Below are 24,176 nucleotides of genomic sequence, written 5' to 3' on the forward strand. Positions count from 1 at the left end.
TTCGACACCGTCAACCACGCCATCCTCATAAAGAGATTAGAAGGACTAGGGATAACGGACACTGCCCTACTATGGATCAAATCCTTCCTAACAAACAGAACAGAAACAATATGGATGAAACCTTGTAAATCCAAACCCAGAGTCTCCACATGCGGAGTACCACAAGGATCATCCTTCTCCCCGCTTCTATTCAACATCTACATGTACCTATTAATCAAACTCATCAAAAAACACGGCCTCACATGCTACAACTACGCCAACGATACGCAAATAATCTTCAACATACAAGACACCCGAGAAGAAAGCACCCCACTAGAGAATTGCCTTCGAGACATATTCAACTGGATGAACCTCAACCATCTCAAAATCAACCCAGGTAAAACAGAGATAATGATTGTTTCAAAAAGGGAGGAGACATCAACTACATCCCATGGCCAAGAGAGCTCGGCACCACACCAGAACCTTCATCTACGGTAAAAAACCTGGGGGTCCTGATGGATAACAACCTCACCCTGGAGCCACAAGTAAACTCAGTAATCAAGAAATGTTTCTTCCTCCTGCGAGCAGCAAAAAGGATCCTACCGTTCCTGTCGTTCGCCAACAAAACACTTACCATCATCGCTCTGATCATGTCTAGAGTAGACTATGCCAATAGCTTATACATGGGCATGCCCGAACGACTTCTAAAAAAACTGCAACGCATACAAAATGCAGCAGCCAGACTTCTCCTCAAGCTACCCAGAAGAGAACACATCACACCCGCGCTAAAAATACTACACTGGCTACCGCTGAAACAGCGAATAAAGTTCAAAGCCATGTGCATCACGCACAGAGCAATACACAAACAAGGCGCAGAATTCCTAAGCGCAAAACTGCGCCTACATCAACCGACAAGAACACTAAGATCAAGCACAGACATACGCCTGGAACCAAAACCCTACAACAGGAAAAAATTCGGAGGATCGTCTTTCTCTCACCAGGCACCCAAAACTTGGAACGACCTACCTAAGAATATACGGAATACAACAAACCACCTAGCATTCAGGAAACTCCTCAAATCATGGCTCTTCAAAGCGTAACCACTACGGAGACGCACCGGAATGCCCATACACTAAAACAATGATGAGAATAACCCCAACTTCGGCCACTCTCAAATTGAACAAACGCTCAAGCCAAAGAAACAACCACTCGACAGAGCATAACACATCATGGAAGACAGCCGCAAAGGAAGGCTACAGAGACTGACCACCTAACTAGACCCAGACGAAACCTAGACCTACACTCTCCCGCTCTTACGCACCGGGCGAACACAGCCAGACTGGCAGACGCATCTAGATAGACGTTGGCCTGCGTCGCATGTGGATAGGACTGTTCGAAGGATAACACGCCCGCGCCTAGGAAACGTGAATGCTAGCTTATGCCACAATCAAAGCCGTGAACACCAACCTGCGTGGCGTTCGGATGGAGTTGTGAACGCTAGCTTGCCCACTCCTGGACCGATCTCTAAACACTAGCCTGCGCCGCGACCAGATAAAAGTGTGAATGCTGGCATGATCACACCAGTATGGAGCCCCAATCATTGGCCTGCGCCGCGCCTAGATGGGAATGCGAGGGCCAACAAGTGCCACTCTCCCCAGAACCGCGAGTACTAGCATTGGTAAAGGTCAGGTAACCCACTAACCAATAAGCTCAAACTCTGCATACTTATCTCACTCAAAGACTCACACAACCATCTCTCGCACAACAAACCGCACGCACTTCACAACACTGCAACAACACATAAACCGGAACAACAGCACACGTGGACTGACTCCAATCCGATACCTGCACCAAAGCTCAGCACCCGGTGTATACTGAGTTGAAGCTGCCAACAACAGCACACCACTTCTCTCACTATCCTACTCCCTTCTTCAACCTACTAACCCATCCCACCTTTATCGTTTGCAGATCCGCCTGAGCGCCTGGGGACCAATTCCGTTGGTGACGGTGCGCGGGACAAATACCTTTAACATTTAACATAAAGACAAGCTGGTTGTAGCAGTTACAATCTTACCGTTTTTGATTTATTTTTATTGAGCTCATTCGCGTATACGTGTGTGCCAAAGAAAGGGGTCTGGGACTGTCTAGTCATAGTCTACATCCTTGGTGCCAGAAAGTCTCCTGATGGGGTGGATATGAAACTTGTAGTTGTCCCTGATTGGACAATTATTGTCTGTTTGAATGGTGCATATCCTTAACATTAGTGGATTTGGACTTGCTTCCAGCTCTGAATCTGGAAAAGAGGAAGACTCCTGCAACCATTCTGAAATTCTACGTTGGAGCTAAGAATCCTGCGACAAAGAGAAGTCTGCTTACAGCCCAAGGACAACTTCTGCACTAGACAAGCATCCCCTCCAGTGACTGGCCTGGTGAAACCATGCTCCTCTGCAAGATCCTACAATAGACTTGTCTGGGCTTCAACACTTGGACTAGTGGGACCAACTAGTCTCAACGCCTGCTCGAGGTTGCATGCCCCAAGCACCTTCGGAAGTGTCCCTGGACTGGCCAGTGGAGTAACCAGCTCCCTCATGGGCTACCTCACCAGAGACTTTACCATTCTGCATTGAAGCCTGGACCTTTGGTGGTTGCCAGGTTGTTTTATAAGTAACCTTCTTCTGAAATGTGAGCTTCCTAGCATCAAGGGAACCTGTCCAGGTGCTGCTTCTGTGACTGGAAGGTCGCCTGTCGTCGTTTGCAAAGGGTGACCGTCACTGGAACTCGTCTTCCTCCTTCACGTTAAGTTCCCTGAAGAGGTCTGCATCATGAAAGTCTGCCTTCTTCATCATTTGAGCTTGCATCTTGAAGTTGCACCAGATCGGAGGAAACTCTCGGACCTGCAACCCTTAGGCGCCGCACACCCAAACAAAAGACAGAAGAATGTGTCCCCAGTGACCCCCAGATGATCCATCATGTGATCTGGGGAAATCGGAGTTGGGGGATAAGTAAGCAATCCTGTTACCTTCTCGCCCTGTTCTCCATAGGATAACATTGGTTGCAAAGCCCTTTGTCTCCTAACTACCTCTTTGCTTATCTTTGGTCCCCCAACCTGGGCCAAGTCTCCAACCCCTGGGCTAGCCTTGGGTCTGGATGCAAGGGAAAACTCGCTTGTCTTTATGTCTTTGTGTGTTATTCTGTGTGGCTCATTGGGGCCCTAGACTACTCTCACTCACTCCTGAGACTAAGCCTTGACTGCTTGTCCACGTACCTTGATTGGGTTTTGGCTAAACTCTCAGAGATCCCTGTTCACCATACTTAGGGTGGCATCCTAAAATCATCCTCTGAGACTGACCTCCTCACCCTGAATACAAACAAAGAGCTTTTCATCTGCTCAGAAATGTCTGCCGGTACGAAGCCCTCTGCTGGGGCTGCATGCTGCAACCTTCTAATCACAAACGCATCATCTATGGCTGCTATAACCAATGAAAAGGCTTCCCATGCATCATCAAGCTCAGAAGTGGGCCACCGAAGGACCACACATAAGGGCCCTTCCTGTCTGGGCCTGTTGAGACATGGAGGATATGGAATGGCCCCCCCCTCTTGCCGACCCGCTCATCCTGAGCAACATCTGCTCCTACGCCTCTACACCCTCTTGGTAAGACTATAATGATAATGATGTGTTATTTATATAGCGTCTTTATCCAAAGCACTTTACATAGCACATATTTACATAAAATATCACCCAAACCGAAATTGGTACTCATTTATCGACCTCGGAAGGATGAAAGGCTGAGTTGGCCTTGCCGGGATTCGAACCTGCGACCTGCAGATCACGCTCAGATCGCAGCAGCGAGCGCTCAACCCGCTGAGCTATCTTACCGGCAACAGACTATGCAACCGCCTACAGTTTTTTAATTGTTGCGCTCACCTTTGATTCCCAACCCAACCCTTACGCGCTTCCTCCCACCCTTGCGTCTAACCCACTACCACTATAACCACTTCATGAGCTGCTTGCCTACAATGCTATCAGGTTATCAGGTTCCTGCTTTTCCTTCACTAGGAGCTGCTGAACCTCACAGTCCCTCTCCAGTTGTTCTGTGCCCCACCTTTGATTTACAGTGAGGTTCAGATCAATTGGAGGGGTAAAGGGGAATGGGACAAAAGAAAAAAACGACACAGTTGCTCTTCTTACTTCATGTTCAACACCCTGTTTGGGAATTAAGATTAGTTAAAAGCACTATTGCATTTTTACTTTCAAATCGACTCAATTAACTGTATAATACCTGTGTTTCCTCCGTCGCTAGCTTGGAGGAATAGAAAATATTACTGAATTGTTTGCATTCATTTTTATTTAAAATTTTGTATTTCATAAAAATTAAGTTGCCTTCACTTTAGATTCTCCCTCCGAGCTCCAGTGTAACTGAATTCCTGAGATGAGAGGCTTGCCTCCCAAAACATGTATTAACTCGGCTTTAAAAGTGAGGTTTGTATTCCATTTTGTAGTTTTTAGCTTATAAACAAACTTCTGCCAGCTCTTCTTTCTTCAAAATATTAGTTGTATTAAAAATGAGTAAATTAAAGATTTCCATTTAATTCCCAGGTAACTTATTTCTATCTAAGATGTGCATCTAAAAACGACATTACCCAGAATTCAAAAGAAAATGGCTGCTGGCACTTCGTTGTCATAGTGCGTAGTCCGGAAACCTTTACCGTTGCTGGATAAATAAACAAAACTGTCTTTGTTTGCTAAAGCAGTGATCTGAGGGAAACTAGCCACTTGTTATTTCACATTTACTGTTGACTTTGTTTCCTCTACGGAAGCAAAGCAAAATTATACTGTTGCCTTCCGCGGCACTCCAGTCACCTTTGTATTCCAAAAGAGTGACCGTGGTAACATCAAAAACACTTTGCTCCAATACAATGAAACGTAAGAACAAAGCTTGGAATAAATGTACGCAAGTAGCGCATTACAGCCAGCGAAGCTTTACTATAGACTACAGCGGCACTCCAGTCACTTTGTTATTGCAAAGAGGGCCGTGGTAAACAACCAAAGCTATCCGCTCCTATTCACATGAAACGTGGCAACCCAGCTCGGATTGATAGTACATGAGAAGTGCATAACGGCTGCCTTCCTCTCAGAGCGTAACAAACTGTTTCAAACGCATTTGACAAGCATGGATCATATTATTGTCTAAATCTTGCTGATTTTGTTGTACCCAGCCTTTTCCTAACTAATCTTCAGCTTGTTGACATTAAAGTAACTTTAAAAACAGTTCCTTGCTTTCCACCAAACAGAATTCCTAGCACGCAGCGTTCCTTACACCTTACACAGTTCAAAGCATAAAAGCTCAAATAAGCATTGCTGCAAGCTGGCGAACAAGCTGTGCTCTCACCAGTTTTCTGTAGACTGCTGACAACTTCTTATTGCTTCCTCTGCTGACTTCAAATTAACATTCAGGGAAGGCCTAAGAGGAGCTACACAAAAACATGACTAACTTTACCAAAAAGAAATTATGACGGGCAGTACTGCCAGGACAATCTGTCCTCTACATTCCAAAATGGATCACTGCTGAAGGAAACCACCATCTTGGCTTGGATTCGAGCCCAGTCTACCATCTTGAGAGTTCACCTCGGCAGATCTCTGAGCAAAGGCATTAAGGAAAATGGATAACCATTGAGTATTGCACATAAATCCACCACACTCCAACGTATGCGCTCTGCAGACTCTATGCATTCTAGTTCCTAGCCTAACTCTTCCAGTACTACCCCTGATGTCCACCTGCATTCTTATCTTTAAAACTTGATATACCTTCCCTGGCACCTGACCGCATAAAAATATTGCCCTCCCATACCAGTCCCGATTTCTCCTCGAGTTTTGCCCGTGTTCAGAAAATTGGCTCTCTGCCTTTGCCCTGCCTCCTGGAGCCCACTGTCACAGCCTGTGTACTGGAAAATGGTTTCCAGCCTTTGCTGTGGCTCCCAGAGCCCATGACCCGTGTCCCGAAAAATGGCTTCCTGCCTTTGCTCTGCCTCCCAGAGCCCACTGCCATGGCCTGTGTCCCAAGAAATGGCTCCCTGCCTTTGCTCTGCCTCCCGGAGCCCACTGCCACAGCCCGTGTCCTGGCAAATGGCTCCCATCTTTGCTCTGCCTATGTACCTACTCTAAAGGCCCTTTACCTCAGCTCTGTACTGCCCCCCACCACAGCCATCGCCCTTGCCTCCTACAATTTGCATCCAGCTCCTACTAGCTATGCCATACCACCCTCCACAGCCCACAACAGCACCACTGTACAGCCACCACTCGTGCCCCCACACCCCCGGAAGACCAAACCTCTCCCTTCACTTTTGGACATACAGAAACCAACACACCTGCCCACACTGTTCACATACCTCCCACCACCACCCGTCAGGCCCTCACTGCCTTCCACCACTCAGAACTAAACACCTAGAAGCACGCACCCTCCAGCTACCAACACACCAGCCCCCCAACTCCTTACGTTCAGCAGACACCTGCCCCACACACACCACACTTCCCTTGCAACAGAACACACTCATTTACTACTCGCCTGCACCAGAATGCACCTGTCACCCCTCCACCTTGCCCATGCCCACCCACTACCCTTCACACGCCTACCTCACCCTCTTCCAATCCCAACATTCCCGACACCTTCTTGTGTGCCCTCATTAATGCGCGTTCCTTCTGCGCTCACCCCTCTGCCATCCATGACCTAATACTTGACAACCATTTAGACCTACTTGCAGTAACCGAAACTTGGCTACATGATGCCTCTGGCCCCTTCTCTTACTAGCCATCCCCACAGACTACACAATCCTCAGGTCCAATAGAGGTGAAAACAAGGAGGTGGAGTTGCTCTCATCGTAAAAATGTCCCTGCCCATCAGAACCTCTCCACTATCACCTATCCAAGGTTACAAACTCCTGCTGAATCAACTTGAGCCCAACGCTCAAACTACAATCAACATCCTCATCCTCTACCATCACCCCAATAATTTTGTCTTTTTTCTTTGTAAGTCTATAGTAACGTTATTGTCCAGGTCCTGTACCGCTTCACAAACACATTAGGATAGCAGGGGACACGGCTGACACGACGAGTAGGAGAGACACTGGGGTTGCCCGACACCCCGCACAACACTCTCTCTAATTAGCAAGTCCAACGGTCTCACACAGAACACAACAACACACACGTTCCACATCCAGTCATGACATAGCCACATTCTAAGCCATGACACTACCCACTCTAAGCTTGAGCCTAAGCTCACATTATAACACCTCTCCCTCCTTTGGGAAAAGACACAACGGAATGATAAAAGAAATGTGACCCGCACAAAACCTAAATCACTTACAACACCAGCACCAGAGTTGCTGCACATAGCGGCCGTCCATGTTCGCAACTCCAGCACTCGAAACACACTAACGAAAATCCTCACAGGCCAAACCGGACCACTCCAAGATGCTGGAAGCTCCATAGGCCAACGCCCCTCACACACTCCCAATACTTAGATAACTATGTAACACATCAATCCCACACCATGATCATCTTCAACACCAGAAACCTGGAAGCCAGTCTCAACACAGAGAGCTATTCAAAATCTTCCGAGAGCTCGATTCCCCCATATTCCCTGCCTCTAGCTTCACCAAAGACAAAACTTGTTGCACCACGATCCAAACAGCGCCAGCTGACAAAAAACGCAAGCTAAGAGATAAAACCATTTAAAAAAAAATCCCTACTCACCAAAGCATCTCAGCCCCCTCTCATTGACTCCACCACCACCCTTCCCCCCTTTCCACTTTTCTCCAGTCTCCACTACAGAGGTACAAACCATTATACAACACCTCAAACTGCAAAGGTGACACATGCCCCTCCAGGTGACACATGCCCCTCCAGGTGACACATGCCCCTCCAGATGACACATGCCCCTCGAGCATTAAGCTCGGCACTAATTTAACTTCCACCCATTATCTCTCAATTTATCAATGCCTCCTTTTGCAACTAATTCTGTCCCAACCACCATCAAAGAAGTGTGGGTTACACCCTTACTGAAGAAACCTTCCCTTGACCCCTCCCAACCCACCAACTATCGCCCATCACCACTGTGCCCTACCTACTCAATATTCTTGAACGGACTGCTTACACACAACTCCAAGCTCACCTAGAACACCAATGCCTGCTTGGCATCTGCCAATCGGGATTGAGACCTAGACATAGCACCAAAGCGGCCCTCCTTGACCTGCATTGAGACTCAGGAGAACTTGCCACCCTTCTCCTCCTCGATCTCTCAGCAGCCTTTGACTTAGTTGATCATGACATTCTTTGCCAGAACCTCACCACTAAATTCAACCTCTATATTGATGCCACCAGCTGGATCAAGTCGTTCCTGAGCGAGCACACATCCAGGTATTCATAGGATCAGAAGCTGCTGACCCAATCCCAGTACCTTATAGTGTCCCCCAGGGATACTGCATCTCACCCACACTCTACAGTGTACACACAAGACCTCTGTTTGACCACCTCGACCGACTCGACATACCCTACCCTACACTAACTTTGCAGACGACATGCAAATACTCTTGAAAATCACTGGAAACCACAGCCTAGACTCGGCCAACATCAACCGAGTCTACAGCATTATTCAGACTTGGATGGCTGAACACCATCATTGTCTCAATAATGACAAAACTGAGCTCCTCATTGTGGGTTCCCCCCATCGACTCAAATTACTGGCCCCTGCCTTTGCCTCCTTCTCCATTGGTGGTAACCCCAGTCCTGTGTCAAGCCACATACAGACATTGGGCGTTTACCTTGATGCAGAACTTTCCATGCATAAGCATGTTAAGTCCCTGGCCTCATCTGCAGCGTACTCTACAAAAGCGATCAACCTAAGCAGATCATTCCTCGCAACTGAGAACTGCCTCACCCTTGCCAGGGCCATTATTGGCTGCAAACTAGACTATTGCAACTTCCTCCTCTCTGGCATCTCCTCAAAAAATGTTACTAAACTACAACTGATCCAAAATAATGCCCTCTGCGCTGCTTGGGTTATGAAGCGCACCGACCACATAACACAAGCCAGGCGTAACGGCCACTGGCTTCCAGTCAAAGCCTGCATTGAGTTTACGATCCTCTCAATCACACACTGCTGTACACACAATGCTGCTCACCCCTTTCTCACGCATCTCAAGAAAATTCAATCCTCATTGTCTGCGCATCGTCCACCCTGGCCTTGTACACTCCCAGATTCAACAGAAAAAAGGCAGGGGGAGTGAGCTTCCCGGTCATTGCTCCCACCCTATGGAACACCCTCTGACCCCTCATCCAAGATGAACCCTCTTATACCCTCTTCAGGAAACGGCTGAAAACCTGGCTGTTTAACAAATATGATTAGACTACTACCAACAGCACTGTGACTCTGATACGAATATGTACCGTGTGTTTTTTTTTTTTTTAAATAACATTTTTTTTTTTTACCTGCCTTGTACTGGTGCCGTGATACCTACAGGTCTGAGCGCTGCTAAAAAAAGTTAATAAATCCCTGCAGAGTTGATATGAGAAATTATTCTTAACATCCACTGTCAGAGAATTGCAAATTTTCAATCTTGTATTAAACCGTAAGAAGCTTCCAGAGCATCTTGTCAAGACTCTGATATGCGTTTTCAGATACTTCTAGTTTGAATGAAACAGTATCAGGAAAAGAATGGTATTACCATAAAACAAATGAAACTGGCTAAGAATAAAGGTGAGTGTTTGTTTTTCTCTTTCCGGGTTGTGGGTCTGCCAAGAGAAAGCTTTGGGCTTGCCCAAGCAGAGAAGGTGTTCACTATGATGATCCTGAAAGGCTGAACTGCCATCATGGTAAAAGCTAACCTGGCTGTCTCGCATCACCTTATTGGGGTTCTGGGGAGGGTCAAGGCTGCAAGGACTGTCTGCCTTTAAAGTAATGGGATTGTCTTCTGCCCTGTGATGAAGACCCAGGGATCCTCCCCAACACCATCCCCGATGCCCTAAAATCCACTGGATCAGGAGGCTACTCGCCCCCCCCCTAAATGTCACCTTTGGGTGGAGGAAGGAGGGGAAGAAAGAGACCGAGAGAGACAAATGTTTTCCGTCTTAACATAGCAAAAGTTCAAATCGGATAACTTAATACTAGCAATAGACTAGATCTCCTTAAACCTGGAGCCGTTGCCTGGATATCATTTAGTACGGTTCTGTGTTCTTCAATGCGGCTAAAATGTTGTAATGCTGCATGCCCCAGTAACTAGTCTTTTAGAACTCTATTGAGTTCTCAATTATCTATTCATCTAGCTCGATTATTTAGAGAAAATCAGCACAGGTTCACACAGCGATGTGGTTTGTTGTCTGGCAGGTCCTCACCCATTATGAACGGTATCCAATCAGCCAGGCTGCTTCTGTGCACTCTGAAATAAGAGCTCACATTGGTAAATCGCCAAATGTGTCTTTTCCATTCTTGAAACACATACTTGAAGATTGACAAACCAAGTTGCCTTTTTACTTATTTATTTTTATTTATTTACATTTATATAGCGCGCAAGCAGCCCTGGGGCATTGAGGCGCTGTCACTTGCAATAACTTAGTTACATGGTACAGGCATGGTAGCGATTGTTGACACATTATGAATGTTACAAGAAATCATACTGTTATTACAGATATTGCTTTTGGTCATATAATAAAGTATACATGAAAAGTATTTGTGCTGATGTGTCTGGCCTTATGACATAACAAACAGACAAAAGCTGGTCAGGGAGCACATTGTATTATATTATACTTGTCACTTATATAGCGCCTTTTACCGCGCTGTTAGTGGGAACCCCCCTCAGAGGACCTAAGTCCAGAGTGTTGGAGATCAAGGAGTACGATTAGGATGCATGTGTGCATTTGGCCAATAACGCTTAGCAGGGCTGGCCAGGGCCCGGTAGAAAGCAACCAATGAGGACAGGCATGTGGATGGGTGCTGAGAGGAGTCAGGAGATGGTGTGAGTGCTACAGACTCGCTATGTGCTCAGCGTGCCCAAATTTGTCATAGGCCTTTATTGCATTCGAGTGTCAGAGGTGCTGAGGTGTAGTCTGGTGTAAGTATGCAGAGAATTATGTCAACAGCCTGACCGAATTATGTCATAGTCCTTGCAGTATTCTGATGTTTGTGGGTAGTCATGCCTGCGGCCAGTGTCCAACAGGGTTGTGCGTTATACATACCTAGCACAAATTTGGTGCTGATTTGTTGTTTGTGCACCCGCTCTGCAATATAGCATCTTCTGTCGATTATTGAGGCTGTGATAGCCTCCCTGAGTTTTAACTTTTGTACTGTAGTAGGAACTCATAGGTGTAATAGATATGGCTACCTTTTGGAATTTAGGTTAAATGCAAGATAAGGCTACCTAGTACAAACTAGGTTAAATGCACGATGAGGCTACCTAGTACAAACTAGGCTAAATGCAAGATACGGCTACCTAGTACAATTTAGGCTAAATGCATAGGTATATGATATTCGGAAGTAAGAGTGGTGGGGTTTTACTGGAATACAGTAATGGCTGCACTCCCCGCCCATACCACACTTACCTTATCAGTTGCTGCTGGTTGACTGCGGTAGGCTTCCCAGGCAAACACGGGCAACCACGGGGTGGAGCTGCTCAGTCAGGAGCTGCTCTTTGCCTTGTGGCCCTTAGTCGAGACCTGCCCTAGGAGCATATCATATCCTAAAAAGGATGCTTTGGCCAGTCAAAGGGTGTAGGGGGCGGGATGGGAGGCAGGGGGGTGAGGAGACCAGGAAGCAATGTGGAGGGAGCTTAGAAGATGGCAGAAAGGTGCGCAGAAAAAGGAAAAAAGGCAAGGAAAATGTAATCAAGGAGGGGGTAGCACAGCAGACAGTGGATTACTCCCCTGGAGACACTATGGGGCACTTTTGGAGCACCACTAGCTAGGCCAGGACATTAGAAACATAGTTTCAGTCTTCAGTTAGGCGTTGGATGAAGTCTGACTGTTGAGAAACATAAAATAGAACAGGACTCATAAAAAGCTAGCACTGGTACTAGTTGTTAGGTAGAATTTCCGTCTTATGTGTAATTCTCCCCACTTTTGGGAGCCTTTTTCAACACTTTTGGTTGTATAGTTTTGGAGTAATTCTTTCCTCCACCTTGTAAGGCATCTGCAATTTATTGTTGCAGCGCACAGCACTGTCAGTGCAGTGTTGCTGGGAGCTCTTTGAGCAGCCCTTTTTGTTTTCCTTCCGATAACTACTGTTTCCAAGATAGGGGGATACTTTCTATCCTGCCTAGCTTTAATTGTGTGAAATCCACACACCCAATTATGTGGAGTGCTTAGGGGTCACATTGGGCCTCATTAATACATCGGTGGTAGCCGTGCCTGTAATACAGGCACGGCTGCCGCCGGTGTCATTTTTTTCCCAGCGGCCACGAATGGGCAATTACCGGGTCATTATGGCCCTGCAGGACGCGGCAATTGCCCATTTGCGGGTGCTGGAAAAAAGATACTCCCCATTCCCATTCGGCCCCATAGAGCTGAATGGGAATGGGGAGGGCGGATCCACCGGCACCGTGCATCCGACATGCTGTGCTCGCGGGTGCCGCTGGCGGGCAGAAAGGCACCCGCGAGCACAACTGGTAGTTTGCCAGTATGGGAACTAGGGTACCAGCAAGCTTACCGTTACGCCAGTTCCCGGACCAGCAAATTTATAATGAGGCCCATTGTATTCGTATTTTCACTTCTCCTTTAACTTTCTAGGTACAGTGACAAGCTCATCTGAATGGCTGTGGAAGTGGATATTTTCTACGGATTTGCAGGGAAACTTACGTACAGGCTGCTGTGGTAAGGGACACATGATGCCTGTTTTTTTTTATTTTTTTAAACCAACTCTTGATAACTTGTCCTTTCTTGGGCCTTATTCTGCCATCCTGTGTAGGGAAGGTCCCGCTCACTCTTTTGTCTTTGCCGGGCTCCCATCGGGAAGCCCGCCCGGGGGGCGCCAGCGTGTCTGGGAGGGTAGGAAGCTGGGAGTGCACCAAAACTTTGCAGGTCTTTGTCCTCCAGTATGTCTGCTTGAATCCAGTTCTGAGTGGGAGGCTGGCTGTCCCCTGGGACAGGCGCCACCCAAAGTTTGAATCTGGCATGACTGCTGATTGGCTGGGTTCCTACATGAAGATGAGGGTCCTGGAGCAGAATGGGAGACTCGATTCATGGAATGAAAAATCCAAAGAAGGACATCTGCAACCACCTACAGTGACTGCTGAGTGACTGCTGCTGCTCCAACCTCCTCTTGTGATCGGTACAGACGATCCAGACCGGATGACTTACTCCCCTCTACTGGTGGGATTAACAAGTCTCCAAACCATCTACATTTTGACCCATCCCTCGAAGAGCTGCAACTGTCCTGGGTTGCATTCCCCAATACCCTGGACCTGGGCCCATTTTCTATGGATCGTCTCCTGAAGCACGGCTTTGGCTGGAACTTCTGGGCATCCTGCTGCACCTACAGTGACTCTTTCCCACTCTGAGTCGTCTCCCTTTCCAAGTCGGGGATCGAGAAACAGATAGAGGTCTGCCATGTGACAACCGTCACTGAACTAAAGGCTGTGTCCAGTCCTAATGATCCAGTATTGTGAAGATCGTCTGTTGGGCACCTTTGAGGAATTCGACCACCCGCATGGTGGGTGTACGCTCACCTGGGCTTTTTTCAATTTGTATATGAAATTGAATGATGGTAGATCAACCTCCCGAAAATGTGGGGCGCTAATTCGCACCCATTTTCCTATGCTCAGCACACGACACACACATAGACCTGTGTACTCTGGGTGGAGACAGCCTACAGGCACAGTCCCCCCCCCCCTGTCATGTTTAGTTGGGATCTGACAGGTTGAGTACACAATGCATCTCAGAATGGGGAGGGCCAAACCTTCCTCCTGCCATGTCCAGCCTAATTAACTAGCAAAAGCTCCATGGATCCACCCTGTCCTTTTGTGAACCCTGCAGCTGGTGGCGGCAATTAAACATAATTAACATATGGATAGAGTGTACTTCAAACAGGCCCACATGAGGCCTGCCTGCAGAGGCTAACAAAGGAGACCAGAACCTTTGATATGCACTATGTCAACCTGAAGCCAGCTCTCGCCCTTAGTATCAATGGACAGTGAAATGCCATGTCTGGGACTGCGTGTATTACAGTAGCCATCCCCGCAGGGGGACCCCATTCTGAAGGTACGAGTATGTGGATTGATGGTGCCAGAAAGTCTGGTCCAGCAGCAGCTTCAAGGGAGACCTGCCCCTTTAATCGGGAACAACAGAGATCTCCATTGACCAAAGAGACCCTTTGATCCACAACAGAGAGGGAGAAGGGTGGGACTTAGTATTACATGTTTTCACCACTTTACCTTTTCTGTTGTAAAGCACTCTGGTTATGACCTCATGCATACAGGAAATTGTTGGTGGGGAAACAGGATTGGTTCATTAAGGTAGGGTTAGCCTACACCAATCCCTGTGGTCGATTTGGCTTTAAAAGAGGGTTGCGCCTCTCTTTTGGGCAGATCATCTGAATAGTTTGAAAGGAGTAACAAGAAGAACTCAGCATTGGACCCTGGCTGAATGTACAGTCTGCCTTACATCTTCCACCAGTGAAGGAAGGCCAGGACATCCAAGACGGAAGCAAGATCCCTTCCCTAAACATCTTCCAGGGAACTGAGGGAGATACTGATTCCAGGGGACCTTCAAGCAGCTCCAGAACCAGTACCCAGCCAGCACACAGCGTGCCCTGCTAGACTCTGCATCAAGCTTCCCAGGTGGGAAGTGCCAGAGAGTCTTTGAACCAAACCAAGGACAAGGCAACTGTCTGCAACTGTCATGATCTCTGCTTCCAAAAGGTCAGGGTTTTCCCAACTCCCTTGGAAGCAGATCCATAACCCAGGTTCCGAGTGCCAACCAGTCCCAATTGGGACCTTTTGGACCCAGTCCTGGCGCCAGTGGCACCAGGCTCATAAATATGCCCAGTCCCAGCGCTGGAAGCGCCGGGATCATAATGCTTGGGTGGACTGGCTGTGGAAGGAGACACCTAAGCACTACAGGAGGCTATTTAAACCACACCCGATGGATGAATCTTGCTTTGCGTTATTCTGCATCCTCTGCAGCGGAACGCTCATCGTGTCTTCTGCATCTGATCCTGGGCCTAAGGAAAAAGGCTTACCATCCTGAATCCAGTCTTCAGCAACACCTATAAAGACAAGAAAGAACAGGTTAGCATTACGGTCTTCAGTGACAGCTCTTCACTTACCTGGTCCATCGGCTGTCACCAACGCCTCGCGCTGCATTCCGGCATCTGAAAGACAAAGGCTTACCTACTCTTCGTGCGCTCCGGAGGTCTTCACACTGCATTCCGGCATCTGAAAGACAAAAGCTTACCAACACTTCGCACGCTCCGGAGGCCTTCGGCGCTGCATCCCGCATCTGAAAGACAAAACAAGGTGCGTTTAAAGACATTGGGGAACTTTAATACTCACGTGCCATTACTCCTTTCCACATCTAACCCAGTGGGTATTCCGGCACTCTGCAGCCGCTCCGAACTTGTACCTGCAAAATAAAAAGACAGTTAGAGCGCATCGTGAAGCAGGCAACAAGCGCTTACTTACGTGCTTCCAGGCGCTTCTATTCATCACACGGGCTCCATCTTCAACTCACTTCAGCCCGTCATCCGCCATCGCCGGAACCCTGCAAAACAAGAGACATCATTACTAAAGACTTTAAAGACATTAGAATTACTCGAAACTTACCGTTCGTGCAGTAAACGACGGACAGCAGTCCTCTGAAGTCAAGAGGCCTGCGCTACCGATCCAGTGAAGAAACTGGTTACAGCACCCTGCCCCGAGGCAGATGGAGAGCACAGCGTTCACTTACCTAAGACATCTTACCCTTCGAGTCAGACATACAGTGCACAGAGGTCCAGCCCAAAGAGCCAGCCGTGTGTTACACATCACCTTTGAAGATACGATATACGCCCAGTCAAGACCGGCGCCTCTACGGGAATCAGGTGAGCGTTACAGCAACACTCTCCTCAGCTTTGGGCCGTCTGCCTTAAAGGATGACACAAGCCCAGTGAAGAAGCTAGGAGGAGTGCATCGACAAGCATCTACTGACGTCTGCCTTAAAGCACATTTTCAAGCCAGTTGAACCCCTCGAGATGCAACCGACAGCACCGCTGACTACTGTTACCCTGCAGTCACTAACGCCGTCCAAGATGCTTGACCAGTGCTTCAGAACCGCCAAGCAGCACTGAGACAACGATTCCTGACCCTGAGCCACTGTGTAGGCCTGCAGCCATCCGTCCAGCTTGCTCGCCGAACTGCCTGCCACCTGATACCTGCAGCTGTTTCCCGTCTTGAACTCTGTTGAAGAAGATGCAACGCGCCCTGAAACCAACTCAACCTGGTCGAGCACCAAAAACATCTACAGCAAAAGGTGCATTGTGTTTCTGTCCCCCTGGTCCTGCTCTGAAGGCCCCTAGTGACATTTTACATGCATTGCTCACTTTGTGGTGAAACCAAGTATCCTTGAACCATTACGATTCATTACTGTACCAACTACCCTCCTGTCAATATCCAGAGTGCATCCCTTTCCTTCTTTGAAACTGTCTGTCCTCTGCATTCCTTTACAGGATGGGTTGTATTTCGTAGTGTGCTAGAACTGCCTGTTGTGATAATAATAATGTAGATATTTCTATACAACCTTGACTGGACAGTCCCATTTATCATTGGGTAATAATTGTATTTTCGCTATGTTGCAACTAACCAACAATCGATGATAGATGTTTGGTCTTTGTTAACAAAATTGGACACAGTGGTTTACAATTTGCTTGCGTTCCCAATCTGTTCTGATCCCTTCTGGTGTACTGGAGGTGTGGGGTTGATTGATGGTTTTGAAACCGATATTCATCCCTGGACCACTGGTGCCCTGGAAGTTGATTCGTCACAGCGCCCCATCGCAAGAAGCTGACTGACTGCTCCTTCCAAAAGTTCCTTCTTCAGCCGACATGCCAAAAATCCAAACAGGAGCTGCTATCGCCTCACCTGTGGACGCGCCAGTGACATAGTCTTCTTTCTTCATGAAAATATACTGTACCGCTCCCAGGTACTGAACTGGGTGCTTGCTGTGTTAAATAGGACGACTCATGAGCTTTTTGAGACACATTGGGATGGACAGCCCAGCTGTGTTCTCCCAGGTCTAAGGAGTCTATGGTCTGCAATCCTCCAGGGGGTCTGCTTGACCTCCCTGAACCACCTTTTAACTAAACGTTTTACCTACCTGCAACATTGAAGAAACCTGCTATTTTGACAACTTTGACGCGTCTGCTTTACTTTTTTCTTCCACCCAGGGGCCCTGTTAACCCAGTGTCCCCACTGACTTTGAGACTCTCATTCCCAGATAGGGCTGGACTTTCTAAGTATAGGTTGCCTAAAAGTAATTACCAGTATCTGTGTTGCTTACCTTAAATGTTGGTTATAAGAAATGATTTGCTAAACTTGAATGCTACTCTAGCTATTACCTGTATGTCATCTAAGAGTTTACTGTTGAACTGAGTAATGCTTAACAAAAGTCTTAGGCCCTCATTACGATACCGGCGCTAAACCATGGCGCTATTAGCACCATGGTTGGTGCCGGTATCGTAACGTGAACGCCATGGTGAAATGGGGAAATACCGCCCCATTCCAAGGTTGGCGGGGCGGTATTTCCCCATGGCCCTTCCCCATTCCCATTTTTGCCCCATAGGGCATAATGGGAATGGCGAAGGCGCTAAGTACGGTACTGTAAATTGCGTTACCATACTTACCGCAAAGGTCCCTTTGCGAGTCCCTACTTTAACGGCTGGTCTAGACCAGCCGTTAAGGTCGGGTCCCGCAAAGGGACCTCGTAATTAGGCGCTAATGGGTTAACGGCGCCGCAGCCTTTTACGGCACCATTAACCCATTAGCGCCAGTGTCGTAATGAGGCCCTTACTGTATATAAATGTGAATATGTTTACTTACCTGTAATTCTAATACTGTGTTAGCTGCCTTAGTGTTTATAATAAATAACAATATTTATTTGAAAACGTCAGTGGATAAGGTTATGCTTGCCCATAGGTGTGCCCTGAGGTCTTTGTACCTACTTACAGCCTTTGCCCCTCCTAGACTAAGCCTGGTTGCTCGACCATAGCTACCAAACCTTATGGGTAGTTCAGGCCAAACCTAAGAATTGGAGCCCTGTACATCCAAGAGTGAGTCTTCTGAAGTCCTACCACAGGTGGACTTTAGCAAAACTCCCTAACGCCCTTTTCTCACCTAAGCAAACACATTAGTGAGTGTCTTCTTTATCAGAAACTTGTATGCAGTCCACCCAAGGTATTTTCTGTGCTCCTCACGCTTTTCTTAATATCTAGAGGTAAATCTCTTTCCATCTGGCGTTAGTCTAGTCTTGAAATCCTGAATCAATATGCTAGAAGACTAACCATAAAAGCATCTGCTAAAGAAATGGCACATTTAGTTTCCAACCATTTGCTTCTGTCGTGGCCGATCTTGGAACTCCAAACAAACATTTCATTAAATTGTTTTCTGGGGTACAAAGCTATGGAAGGCGATCTGTGCCTAGAATTCAGCAGCATGTCTGTCTATGTGGTCGTTATTCACTGGTTAGCTGTCAGAAGTCCCATGAATGCAGCCGGAGGCCAAAAGGGCATAGAATGATAGCAGGGCGCCATGCTCTATCGCAATCGTGGTTTTTTGTATGCAGTTTGCTCAGCCTGAGGATTGTTGAACCTTACCCGAGATAATCAAAGGTGCCTATCGTCCCAAGGCTTGCACTAGCCACAGAGCAATCGATTGCTTCTGTTTTTTCCACCCACTATAATCCGCATTCTTGTTTCCTGGTCCGGGCATGGGAACGGCAGAAGAGTTCAAAGGTTATTACCAATAGTGATAGCGTTCTAGGGAGTTCATTTTCGTAGTTCCCAAAGCGCAAAGGGAGGGGCTAAAGACGGACGTAACATTGTTACACCTGTCTTAATGCCACTATTCACGTTCTGCGGGATTTGATTTTTAAGGCAGAGGGTTGGGTGTAATGGGTGTTATGTTCCCACCTCCTGTTTGCATTTCGCCTTCAGAAACAACTTGGTCTCACGCCAGTATTCGATTTTCATGCTGCCGTGGAACCAATGGTTTCCATAGGAAATAACTGAACACGCCCCCTGTCATGCGTACGTAGCAGGCAGTGTTGCACTGCCTATTGCATGCAATAGTTGCCTCTTTACACCGTTCATGTACATGCCACAGTGCAAATGACGGAAATTGCCCGGAAGGCACCGGTTTGCATCCAAGTGCAAATGTATGTCATCTCCTCCAGGCAGTTACGATTTCTCTCAAAATGAGCTCCCAGGAATTCACACTATGTTGCTGAAAATATACTCTAAAGTTGTGCCTAGCATAGATATCTACATTTCAGATCAGTAATGTATTTGGAAATAGAGTAATATAAATGGCAGGTGGTCCATATGGGACACCAACCAATAATCTAAACACATAATCCACACTTCTTAGCAGGTTTCTAAGACATGTCAGTGCTTTGCAATAGTTTAGAGTAGTTTCAAATACTTTTTGAAGCGTGTCCACAGTAGTCAATGTGACATAGGCGACAGGAATCTCCCAGTTATAGGTTAGAACTGTCAAAAGGAACTTTTGGGTAGGGGTCCTCACCCGTCTCTTAGCCCAGGAGATCAGCTGGCGTTTGCACCAAGCCTGTTCTCTTTATTTGGCTTTGCCTAAGTGTTGGCTCCACTGTCTTAACTTGTCCCTGTCTCACTGTCTGACACTGTGCGGCCCTCGTGGCTTGGCCTGCACAGATGTACTTCTCTGGGTTTTTACTCTCCCGGTCTGAAATCTGCAGACTTGCCCTCTTGGCCTGCCCAATGCAAGTTCTTCTTTCTGGCACCTTCAGAACTAACTCTTCTTTAATTGTCACTCTCTCTAGAACACAGTCCTATCGCTAACACAGACAGGCAATTTCTGTCACCTTTTATTCCCTGGTTGGCAGTTTGATGGTCCGAATGAGGGCTGTGATTCAGGCGTCAGTTTCCCTATTTGCTAAATGGATCCCCCTCCCCCTAGATCTATGGCCGACATTTGCTTTCACCTGCAAGTCTAATGTGTTGGACAATAATGAGCCCTGGCTATGCCCTCTGTTTGCCATGCCTGGACCTGGGGATCGTACCTGTGTTCCTCCGCATCGTCTTGTGTCCAAAGCGAGCCCGTTACCCCTGAGGTATCCTCCCGAGAGGGGCACGCACAGCAGGAGCTCCATTCACCTCTCTCTTTATGTGAGTGACCTTGTTACTTGCCAGTGGCACTGTGGGTAGCACAATCCTTTTCTGACTGGCCCTCCAGGGACTGCTGAGGGATTTCTGTTGTGCTCTTGTCTGTAGTTCATGTCACAGTTGGTGTTTTCTGCATATCGTGACTCTGTGTTCTATGTGTTTGAGGTATTCCCCATGAGAGAGGATTTCTAGCGCTTTACATCTGAAGGGCATCCTCACTCATTTCTTCCTTAAAGAAGATGCCCTCTTTTCTTACCCTAGGTGCTCTCCACGTCCCACATGTTGTCTGTACCCCAGACTGCTTCAAGGATGACCTTGGCAGCTCTGTGAGATCCTCTGAAAACCACCTTGAGGGGGGGAATCGTGGAACAGAGGGTTTCCTGCTCGCATGGGTTTCACCGTGGCCCCTGGTTTTAGGTGACAATTCATGGACTCTGCTGGACCTGGGGACCCAACACTGTATAGTTTGACCCCATCCTACTCTCTTTTTGGTCAGTTTGATCCCAGAGAAGCTATCCTGTTGTACGTATGGATGTGTGGAATTTATAAAGCACAGGCCAACTTGGGAAGTAGCAGAGCGCTGTACAAAGAGGGGCATACAGTAGTTAAAAGCAAGCGGCAGGGGTAGCGGAGGCGGTGGGGTGGGGGGGGGCGGCACCAGAGGGTAAGAAGGGAATCTTCAGCTGCTTCCAGAAGTGCAGGGTTGAGAGGACCATCTTTTCCAAGGTTACTCACTCAGGTTGGCTTTCATTCTGCCTGCATTACCTCGTGTGTCCTGTTGGTGAGTTTTGCACATAAGTAAATATTGTTATCTTGTAACATTTCACACAAAGACGCTAATAATGTTTATTGAATCCTTACTCCAACAGGTAAAGGAACCACGAACAGGAAGAGGAAAGCCTATCATTCTTTAAAATGCGACGAGAAGCCAACATTGGGCAAATCCATGGCAAAACAACTCAAACCCAACACAGTGCTGAGTATTTATGAGGGCGAGTGCTCTCAAAGACCAGTGTGGTCCGGTACTGGTCCGGAACTAGAAGGAGGGCAAAATGAGCAACTGCAGAGTGGCGGTAACCCACTAACCCGCTCCACTTTACTTCCAATGGCACCCAATGTAAAGGGATCAGAAGTACCCCCCGAGAGTGAGGATGCAATTAGAAATGACAACATTATTCTCTGTGAACCAGACCCACTGCAGAGTTTCAGAAGCTACGTGTGCCCTGAAAGTGAACCCTACCCGCTCGTCGGCCATCGCGGACCTCAGCGAGAACATGAAGTGAAAGGAAGATACGTGTGTAATGAATGTGGAAAGGGCTTTTCCTCTGTGTCCGCACTGATTATTCATGAAAGGACACACACAGGGGAGCGGCCATACCATTGCGATCTATGTGGTAAAAGCTTCACTCAAAAAGGAGCTCTTCAAAGGCACCAGAAAATGCATACGGAGGAAAGGCCGTATCAGTGCCCAGAATGCGGAAAAAGCTTCAGTCGAAAGGATACCCTTGACAGGCACCAGAAAAGGCATGCGAAGGATCATTGTGAGAATGATCGAGTGGAAATCTTTGAATGGCCAAATGTATTTGTAACTGAGTGATTCGGGGCCCTGAGCCGACCAGGACTTCAGGTCACAGTGACGGTGCCATTGATCCTGATATCAGCCTATGAAGTGGTAATCCGCGAAGTAAAGTACAATTACAGCCACAGGACACCTGAGCTTATGAGACTGTAGACATATTGATCCCTAAGGATTAACAAGCCCTCCACAAGAAAAGAAAGATGACCATGAGATATCGATGTCCATCAAAACATGGTATGCAAACATGAATGAGCCCTTGGAACCGAGCGAAAGAGCCTGACCACTCCCACGAGGTTGGGCCGTTTCACCAAAATTCCGACGATTCACTGCCTGGAGTGGTGCGAAGCGGAGTAAGCCACCTAGATCCCTGATCCCGGTGCCTGCCGCTGCTGCATGCCCAAGAATTGGGACTCAACGTGCGGTGTGCGCATGAACACAGCAGGCCTCTACAATTGCAGTTGCCATCATGAACCTGGCAGCTGTTGGTACGCCATGCATTTCTGTTGACTGTGCTTGCTTTTTCCTTGCACAGAAAAAGCAAGGATGGTCACCAGAAATCAAGCAGCCACATAAACGCTGATCCCTGCAGACGTGCTCCAGGATGCCTCACACTCTTCAAGAACGCTGTGTAGAAAAATCTAGTTTGGAGTTTAAGTGCAGATGTTGGTCACCGATGAGGGAATCCATCACATTGGGGTGGGTACGGAATTCCTACCCAGCTCTTTGCTTCTGCGTCCGCCTCATATAGAAGGAGTGTACAAGAACTTTACAATCAGATGAAATGGAGCAATACATATAAAGTTGCATGTTCAGTTTCACCTGCAACATCTTCTTGAACAGAAACAACATAAGAAGCTTCTTTTAGTTCCACGCAGAAGCAAATGTGAACACTTGCCATACGCTTGGGGAAACATGAAAGCGAATGATTGCCCCAGCTGCCGTGAGTGCAACAGGACCGCAATCCTGAAATACTATATATATATTTCTGAGGCTTGTGGAATCTGCTTAGATCACATGCTGTGCATAGGCCGACATCTAGTGGAAGCTGCGGAGTATTACAGTTTGTTTTTCGAAACTCGAAAATGGGCGTCGACACAGGCGTGCCAGTAATACTATCCCTAGTGTGACGTCCACTGTACCCAAGATCCCTCACGCGTCTGGGATCCTCAGAATGTTTTTTTCCGCCATACTGGTCGGAAGCATCTTGCGGAGTCCCCTGGCCTTAGCCATACTTTTGCTATTATTGCAATTTAAAATTATTTATTGACATCCTTCCCCACCCCAACGTCGACCATCGATCTCGACGACGGCTGGAGAAGACATCGACCGTCGGCTGCTGCACGACGGATCTGGGCCTCGGAAGGCCGCTGGCCTCGGCCCGGGCCTAGTAGGCCGCTGGCCTCGGCCCTGCAAGTAGGGAGAGTGGGGGGTGGTACATACTCTTCACTCTTGGTATATAGGTACACCTTATATATTTCCTACACTTACCAGCCCGCTGCCTCAAGGTGCGTATGGAGGGTACCCCTTTCCAATTCTGCCCCAAGTGCAATCGCAAATACCCTTGGGTCGACAGGCACGCCACGTGCAATCTCTGCTTGCCGAGGGACCACCCCGAAGCGAACTGCAGAGCGTGTAGTAGGTTTAAACCTAAAACACTTAAGGACCGTTCGACAAAGCGTTGGGCCCACCACGCCAGGCAGGCAGCCATGGCAGCGGAGGGCGCCTTCAGCGATGGCAGCGACGCCGTACTTTCGGACGGCGAGGGCATTACGGCGTCGAAAGACTGCCGAGCGCAGGTCCCCGACCTCGGAAGGTTGTCCGGCAGGGCGGCTATGGGGAAGACCCCCGGTGACGCAAGCGCTACACCTACACACACTAAGCACACTAAGTCCAACCGAACCTCGACGACGTCGACTTCTCGGAAAGAGGCACGGATAGAACGGTCCGACTCGGTGTCCTCTGGGCGCTCTCGATCGAGATCGCCTCATGACGCAAGGCAATCATCCACTCTTGCCAAGAGTGCCTCGCTCCCCAGATTAACGGAAGTTCGATCGTCGGAAGACGAAGACGACTTCCACCCCCAGGCCGCGCTCCAAGAGACCGAGAGCGCAGTTCACACCAGCGAGGCCCCACGCTCAAAACAAAATACCTCTCCCGACCCTCGGCGCCAGGCGTCGAAAGTCTCTGGGACCACTAAGGGGCAGGGAAAACATTTTTCCACGCACGGGGAGGGAGGGAAACAGCGG

General features: G+C 48.0%; 1 protein-coding gene across 3 annotated transcripts in view; it reads left to right on the plus strand.

The window, feature by feature from the left end:
• LOC138504633 (zinc finger protein 2-like) overlaps nt 1-22,975 on the plus strand; it is a 151,374-nt gene extending 128,399 nt beyond the window's left edge. For all 3 annotated transcript variants that reach the window (XM_069625232.1, XM_069625233.1, XM_069625234.1), the window contains one exon: nt 21,221-22,975. In XM_069625232.1, the coding sequence (XP_069481333.1) occupies nt 21,221-21,948 (728 nt within the window). In that variant the 3' untranslated portion in view covers nt 21,949-22,975. The remainder of the gene's footprint in view (nt 1-21,220) is intronic.
• The last annotated feature ends 1,201 nt before the right edge of the window (nt 22,976-24,176 follow it).

Source organism: Ambystoma mexicanum, chromosome 11 (genome assembly GCF_040938575.1).
Source record: "Ambystoma mexicanum isolate Mex_15411 chromosome 11, UKY_AmexF1_1, whole genome shotgun sequence".
NCBI classification, from domain to species: Eukaryota; Metazoa; Chordata; class Amphibia; order Caudata; family Ambystomatidae; genus Ambystoma; species Ambystoma mexicanum.